Here is an 8,366-nt window from a genome sequence, read left to right as displayed (position 1 = left end):
TTTATATGACCTAAGCTCTCATCCAACCAGACAGTATCGAATAAACGAGAAGGTACCTTAAGGAAAGCATTTGTAGGGGTGACATTTTGCCGTTATTTAACCCAAATTATTTCATACGCAACTGAGATACCCTCAGGCGGTTTGGATTCAGTTAATTAGCCAAAAGGTTTTATGCCCCTAGGTGTAGATTGGCGCTATATCAACATTTAAAAAATACAGTACTTTCTTCTATTCCTGCTTCCACAGTTGCAAAACTCTTTCAAGTTGACTTCACCGCTCCCTAAAATACATGTTGAATGCGCAAAGTATTTACTTTGCGAATATCAAATTTTTGTGCAATTTGATTTAAAGGCAAGAAGAAGATTTGGCGTCAGATCTAGCTTCAATTCGGGGCCAAACAATAAATTCAAAGTCTCCATTGAATGTGACAACAATAGGCCTTTCCTATTGGCTGATCGCACAATGTCAATTATCCAATAGAATGAAAGCCTGCTTCCGATCAGACCAAGAAAGCTGATTGGTGAATGTATTTCATTTATTTAAAACAAATATAAAACCACTGTTCCACCCTAAATCACTTGAGGATGATTCCTCGTTTTTTGATGAATAGTTCCCAGTAAGATGCATCAGTGTTGTCGTTTCATTTGCTTGCACCTTGATTAAGGTATTTTTTGCTCTATTTTTGGACTTAAACCTCACGGCCCACCCATTTTTTTTAGTTTCATGGGTACACCTGATTATAATTCGCAGTTTCCTCTCCATGACTGCTATGATGCACTGTTAACGGAACAAAGTTCTTCATATCAAGCCCCTTATCCACCAGATCATTTGTATCAACAGTGTGCCCAAAGGCAATACCATGACTATCATCAGTCTACGTCACATGAAGCCTGGTTATCTTTGCAACACTCTGGGAATTATGGAACTGCAGCAGATCTCCAGACTGCCATATCCGACGATGCAGTTGCCAGCATCAGCAGTACCATCAGTAGCAGCATCAGTGGGAGGAGCGAATCAACCAACTTTATTGCCCCAACAAGCGACGCGACTTTTGCATATCCCCTCTCACCGGAGGCCAGGGAAAAATCGAAAAATGCTGCTCGCAAGCGGCGTAAGAATGAGAACAATGAATACGAATGTCTGTCGCATTTGCTCCCTTTACCCACTACCGCGAAGGTAATGCTGGATAAGGCCTCTATAGTTCGTCTAACGACAAATTTTCTGACAATGAGAGGAATGCTTCTATCACGTAAGTCAATGTTAGCAACTATCTTTTGTGTGCCTGCAAAACCTTATTTATTTTTATGATTTAAGGCTAGCAAAGAGATTAGTTTTGTTTTTAGCAGCAGCGCACTGATAAGGTCATTGCTTTATTAACGTAAAAAAGTCTCGAGCTAGTAGACCAGTTAAAATTTTACTTAAATTTCTCTCTTTGACTATTTTAATACCTCCGTGCCCATGCAATGCATTCAGAGTTTTACAACAAAATAAAACCCAAGATGTCATTATGGTAGATTAATCTGATTCACACATAGTGTAAGGCTGCCTTGCAACAGAAACGAAAAGTGATGGTAAAAAATCAAAAATAAAATCTACTTTAGACTCTAACTGCAGCAAATTTCCTCCATACACAAAAACGTGCCATGTGTTTCTGCTAGCCCATTACATGAGCAAGTAGAGAAGAATTATCAGGAAAGGGGTGGGCGATGGAGGCACCCTCAAGAACAATGGCCCTCAAAAACAAAATAATTAAGTAGTGAGCTGAGAAGATGATGGTTAAATTAACCTTTTAATGTCCTTTTTCTCTCTTTTTTTGTCATATTATGCCAGATGAAAGCGTCACAGATTTTTATGACATTAGACGGAGGAGATGCTGGAGAACAAACAGGGAGAAGTGGGAAGATGAGAGGTAGGCAATGAGGGCAACCGGGGCAGCGAGTTTCATCTGAGAGAAGCGTTTTCGTATAGTGGAAAGACTGTCCTTATACGAACACGCACTGTAGTCAGGAGTGAAGTAAACAGTTGCGCTATTGTCGCAAAGCATTACAGATCCCAGTAAAAAGATACAGAAATCACTTTTAGGGAGATCAGAACTACATTTAATCCCCAAGTAATAGTTACTTCAAGAACTAAAAGCGTACACAATAAAAACTATTTACAATTATGACAACTTTTCTATTGCAGATGAAAGAAACAAACTCCAGGGTTTGCCGACACAAAGTTCCTTAAGTAACATTATGCTTGAGGTAATTTATTCCCATCTTATATACGCACAATAATAATATTATTATTGGCTCATCTTAAACAATTTAGGCTCTGGATGGTTTTCCTTTGATCATCTCCGGCTCTGGCTCGGTAATCTACATTGGCGAAACTGTAAAAACACTACTGGGCTTGGCTAAGGTGAGAAATTTGAATCGATTTCAAGTAAACCCTCTTCTTTACTGTAGTGGGATGTGACAGGGGCTCCGTTCGTGGCCATTGTCAAAGAGGAAGACCAGGAGGAACTAGAGGAGGTTCTCGAGTTGCACCCTTCGGAATTGAGTCAAATAGATCGCCTGAATACAGGTGCTAAAGTCTCAGTAGAAAGCTTACCGATCGACTTCCTGTACAGTGAATGTTGCACATTTCCCAGATGTTTGTGGGAATTCTATCCCAGTTCAGTTGTGTTTTAATCATTCCCAATATAATTTTATCACATCGGGCTGGATTGAGGAGGGATGGAAAAAACGTAAAATACAGTAAAGGTGATGTTGAAAAACATGTCACCTCTCCCCCTTTCCATGTTTGTAAATAAGCCAGGTTTTATTGCACAAAATCCAACGCCTCCCTGACCTTGCATTCATCTTCCCTCCTCTCTCAATCTCCATTAGAATTTCGATTCGAGCGTCGATTTACCGTTCGAGTAAAGTGCGTCCTCTCTAAACGTAATAGTGGACTAAGCTCCGAAGGCTACAAGGTAGGTCAGCTAAATCAAGAGGCACTTTTTTGTAGAATGGTTTGAAAACTATAATTGTTTTTATCGTAGGTTCTGCATTACGGAGGGTATATCACAGCTGGTATGTTTGATGTCAGAGGAGGTCCTAGAAAGGTGGTTCAATGGCTGTGTGGAATCGCCTCCACTTTACCCTCGGTGAATGGAAACTCGACTGATGTTAAGATGAGTCGGGATATGTTTATGTTTCGTGCCAGCCTAGGTTTGGAAATAACCTATGCTGATGAACAGTAAGTATTTCTTTGTGAATGAATCCGTCTCCTGCGCTTAACGTATCCAGGTGTTCAAACTGTCTTACATGTGCTGAAGGAAGGATGTTTGGATCCATCGACCACCAAGGAAAATGTAATAAGGAAATTCAAAAAGTTCAAGTAGCATTTGAGCTTAAAAGTGACCCCTTCTGACTCTTAAGAAATTCAACTCACTAGAAGTGTGGATGGAATGCCATTTTTTATATTAAAAGAGACACCTCTGATTTACTCATTTTTTCAATGCCCTAACTTTTGATGCCAAAGTTAAAAAATTATAACTTAGCATTAGCACGCGACTAATCATGAGCTTAATCCGAAGCGTGTCAGACAAGATATCATGTGTGTCACGTCCAAAAAGGTAAGGGTTTGGGGTGGTGCAGAAACTAAGTTGAGTCACGATTGCTGAAGGAACATTTTATAACGTAAATAAGCATCAAAGCAAAAGCAGTGCTGTGTGCTTAAATTGGCTGATTTAGGGTTACCACAACCTTCCACTTTCGGCAGGCTTCAAGTCCTAACCGGTTACCAGGCCAGGGATATCATCGATAAATCGCTCTACCAGTTGATCCACCTTGGAGACGCCAATGAGCTTGAAGAGTGTCACATAACACGTAAGATGTATTTCTCAGGTCCTTTTGTAAAGGCCGAGCCATAAGTTCTTGACGGTCCTTACTTTCGTCTTTACAGTGTTAACCAAGGGTCAAGTAACAACGCGCTACTTTCGACTTCTATGCAAACATGGTGGATGGGTGTGGGCCCAAACGCATGCAACGATCCTCCGAAACGCTCGTGGGTCAAAGTCGGACTGTGTAGTCGGTGTTACCTATGTCCTCGCGTAAGTTATCCACCACGAACGTAATGGAGGATCAGCTTCCCTACAATAAGCGGCATAAGGTTGTGTTTCTCATTAAATTGCAAGACTTCATACCCATCTAAAGTATTTACCGAAATAATTCTATAGGGGCATTGTGCATATTCTGCTAAGTGCATATTTCTCACTGTAGTTCCCAATTTAGGTGGTCGGCTAATGGTAGTCAGCAAATCGCGTTTCGGAAAATTTCTTCCTTTATGCTAAGTTCTGTACTGTTTGAAATCTCACGACATGGTCATCAAGCGATTCATATCATTTAAGTAAAAGTGAATGCATATCACAACGCTTGAAGTCCACAATAAAAAAGTTTTTAAACAAGTGATAATGCACTATGCGATAAAAAATTAATGGGAGGGTTTAACACAAATTCTATGAAAATAAACCTTAAAGTTGACGTAGTGGCTAGAAATATTTGCGTTTAAGGCACTATTCAGAGTCCTTAAGTTATGCCTCTGTACCTGCAGCAGATTCATTAATGATGTAACTTGTAAGGTGGTAATGTAATCTGCCACAAAGTAGTCAAGTCGCTTTATTGTCAATCTACTGTCGACTGCGATAACACAGTTACTAAGTTATCACGTGGCCTTTCCTCTGTCTGCGTGAATCGACCCCCTGAGAATGAAGAGGAACGTGCCAAGATTCCAAACCAGGTCAGTGATATTGCGTGACCAAGGTGGGTCAGATTTCCTCTCCCCATCCAATCCCCCTGTTTTAAATCCAATGGTCTCACGTGTTAGAAAAGCGCGGACGATTGCAACAACTTTTGACCATCTCGCTGCGTGTTTGCTGACAATTTCATCCACACCACCTGCATGGCCCAGTTATGCGAAGGGAGTGCTCACACTCATCTTTTCGGCATTTTCCTGCTCAAGTACGCATGCACACACACACACAAGCACACTTAGGATGGATGTTCGTGTTCCTGTGTGCGGGATTTTGTAACCATTTGTTAATGTCGCTACTACTACTGCAACTGCCGCAGTCGTCAGAATTTCCATCGAATTTGCCAAACTTTCTCTACTACGATGGATGTGAACTGGTCTGCCTTCTCATCATCTTCAGTGTCATCAATAGCGATTCAACATGAAAGCTTTAACCATTCGCCATGATGTTAAACAACAGCAAGATCCGTAACTCCAGTTTTAAGCGGTGATACAAAAGAGCTTGTTTTGTTTATGATCAATTCTACAGTTCTGTAGAATCCCTTTCACGAGGATAGAAATGTTACGATTAACTTTAAAAGTTAAAGAAAAACAACAACAATAAGTCAGAAATCTTTTTTTACTCATCTTTGAACTATGGGTGAGTAATTTCCAACTTTGATGAGAGCCTCATTCAATAATTTTAAATTAACTTATACCTTTTTTGCTTTGATGAAAAGAAGATGCTCACAAACCTGAGTGTGTGCTGCGAATTTGTGTTTATGGCGCCACTCAGAGTTCTTGAATTATGACCCATTTCCTACACTATCAGCACGTAATTTGGGTTATAAAATAAACCACATTTCTCACATCTACACACCGCATGGCAGCATAGCTTCAAGCAAAGCTTTGATGTTTTCGTAACTGAGTAAAGATAATTTTTTCTCCTAGGGAAATTCAAGCGGCCAGGAGGAAGTTCGATGTTAAACAGCTCCAGGTCGACTCTATTGAGACTTCAAATTGCGGCCGCACTTTGGCTTCGAAACCCACGAATTCATCCAGACGCAAACGCTCATACCCTTCACAAAATGCTCTACAAATCGAAGCATTGCAGCCTCTCTACAACTGTGAATCAAGTGTTCCTATCTCCAATGTTGATTTTTATCAAAATCTTAATGGAGGCACAGAAGGTGGCGGAGGGGACGTATGGTATGTTTCTTCCAATCCTTCAACCTCTTATCAGCCTCCACCCCAGCCGAATCACGCCGGCTTAATAAGTGATGCCTACGCAAATCAAAGTGGGATCGTAGTGCAACAACCCACAGGGATGTCTGTCTCGCCGTTAAACTTAGGGATAGTGGAAGAGGCTCCTTATTTTGGAGGGCCTTTTAGCGACTCCTCCATTCCCTCATCTTCCGTTCCCTCATCATCCATTCCCTCGTCCTTTATCCCTATGGTTACCAATAGCTACTTGGAACAGTTAGGAAGCTACCAAGTTGATGCCAATTTTCCCGAATATTGGCAGGATCCGTCCTATTATTATCAAAGTTAGAACATCAGATGAAAATGCAACCTTGTGTGCTTCATTGACAGTTAATTTAAATGTATATAATTGAGGGTAAATAAGTGCCATAGTTTGATACGTTTCGTATCAAAGACTTCCAAACTGATGGTTAAGCCCGCTACTTTGTGCAGCTTTGAAGTTATATTCACTATTGCTTTGTTGTAAATCAGAACATTGGAGTGGTAATCACCTCTACCTTTCTCTGTAAATGTTTCGGGACCTTGCATATTAAGAGGTAGCAAAGCCGTTTTTAGTAAAACCGGATTTACAGCTAGTGTCGAGGCGTGTAAAGACCTCTTATCCTCTCCTACTGCTTCACATCTCCTCCGAACTAGCGTAAACCATGTGACGACCCTCTCTTGTAACCTATACAGTTACAATTTAGTGTAATTAAACAATTATCCTACAACTTTCAATCCTTATTCAAAACCAATCATATTTAGCTTCAATTTATATAACTTTGATTTAGCATTTCTAATTTGAACCCTAAATTCAATCGCCTTCATTTAACACAGCCTACTCTCCCAAAATTATGAATTGACTAAACCTGTGTCGCAAATTATCCATACTTGTTGCTTTTAATACCAAAATTAAGTGACTGGAAAAGTTTGGTTCCACAATGTCGCCTCGCAAAACCTGGTAGAAGGTCGCTTATTCAGCAGCACGATAATAGGTACTGGAACATTGATCTGTGCCGTTAAGGAGTCACGAAGTGGTAGTCGTCATGGCACGAGTAGGGTGGCAACATAATCGGGGGTTAAGGATAGCGAAAAATATACAGCTGCTCTTAGCCGCAAGGCCGTTAGCAACTTGGTCTTGATCGGGCCAAGCCGTCTGACACTTCGAAACGAATCAGTACTTCGATGAAGAACAAAGTAATAGGTCAGAAAGCGATTCTCATTTAATCGGCAATTACTACTGGGAGTTGTGAACAGGTTTTAATTTAAGAAAAGATTTGATTAATTTTAATTAAGCTTTAAGTGGAATATGAATTAGCTTTGTTCCTCGTGGACTTTTCAGCAGTGCTGACGCATAAGACCTCATGAGAGGGTTGCTTTGACAAAGAAATTTTATCATGTTTCATATGTTTGCCAAAGATAAATGCTTTTAAAACAAAAAAGTTCCACAGCCCTTTTACATCAATGGTCAATCAATTGATATATCGCAAACTATGTACTGATAATTCTGTTACAGCAAATATTTTGATTGATAACAAAGCTATTTGGGGACTAATTAGCAGAGGCTAATGTGCAGTACATTACGAAACAAATAGTTTTAGGAAGGCAGCACTTAATAAACTTACTACCTTGAAAAATAGAGGAAAATGCTTTGAGTAATTATTCAGATACTCTGAAGCTTTCAAATGGTAAACAAACAATGGGTAAAATTAGCATAAAAAATTTGGTCTGGTTATTGCTTAAACAGTTTTACGAGTAACTTTGCACTGTAATCAACTAATTCCAAGGCTAAAGGTAAGAAACTTCTCCATATTTGTTTAATTATACGAATTCTGACAGAATTAATCCAAGTACCCATATATTAAATAAAATGCTACCAGCAAAGAACAGACATGACCAATAGACATATAATTTAAAAAGATTAAAAAAAAAACCAAAAGTGAGTACGAGAAAACCGTTAAAAGGAAATATCTAAAAAAAAATAAATCAATAAAGAAAAAAAGAAATTCCTAAAAAATGAGGGAAATTGGCAAATCCGTGTAAAAAAATAAAAAGAGCAAAAAAAAGGAAAAGCTATCAGGAAAAAACGAAAAAAGGAAAGAAATAATAGTAGAGAGAAAAATGACAAAAAATATAAATAAGTTGAAAAATAGAGCAAAAAAAGGCCAAAAAAGATAAAGAGTAACAGCGGAAAAGAACGATGAACAAAAGAAGGCAAAGAAAAAAAGGAGGAAACAAATCAACTAAGTAGAGGAAGAGGGAATAAAAAGAAAGAAAAATATGAAGGAAGGCACAAAATGCAAAATGCACCAATAAATACAGAAAAAAGAGGGCAAAAAAATAGAAATAAATCACTGCTCCCTAAA

General features: G+C 39.2%; 1 protein-coding gene across 1 annotated transcript; it reads left to right on the top strand. All coding sequences in view use genetic code 11, as the record gives it.

Annotated features, from left to right (window-relative positions):
• Positions 1-723: 723 nt before the first annotated feature.
• EGR_06249 (Single-minded) lies at positions 724-6,310 on the top strand (the record flags this gene model as incomplete). Its single annotated transcript, XM_024495498.1, has 8 exons — positions 724-1,176; positions 2,314-2,403; positions 2,451-2,568; positions 2,874-2,959; positions 3,029-3,225; positions 3,751-3,857; positions 3,934-4,081; positions 5,710-6,310. 8 exons carry the CDS (start codon positions 724-726, stop codon positions 6,308-6,310), a joined length of 1,800 nt encoding a protein of 599 aa, XP_024350129.1.
• Between the last annotated feature and the right edge of the window lie 2,056 nt (positions 6,311-8,366).

The sequence above is a fragment of the Echinococcus granulosus genome (genome assembly GCF_000524195.1).
Source record: "Echinococcus granulosus chromosome Unknown EG_S00053, whole genome shotgun sequence".
In the NCBI taxonomy this organism is placed as follows: domain Eukaryota; kingdom Metazoa; phylum Platyhelminthes; class Cestoda; order Cyclophyllidea; family Taeniidae; genus Echinococcus; species Echinococcus granulosus.
The sequence above is the reverse complement of the archived record's forward strand: the minus strand, read 5'-3'. Positions and strand labels throughout refer to the sequence as shown.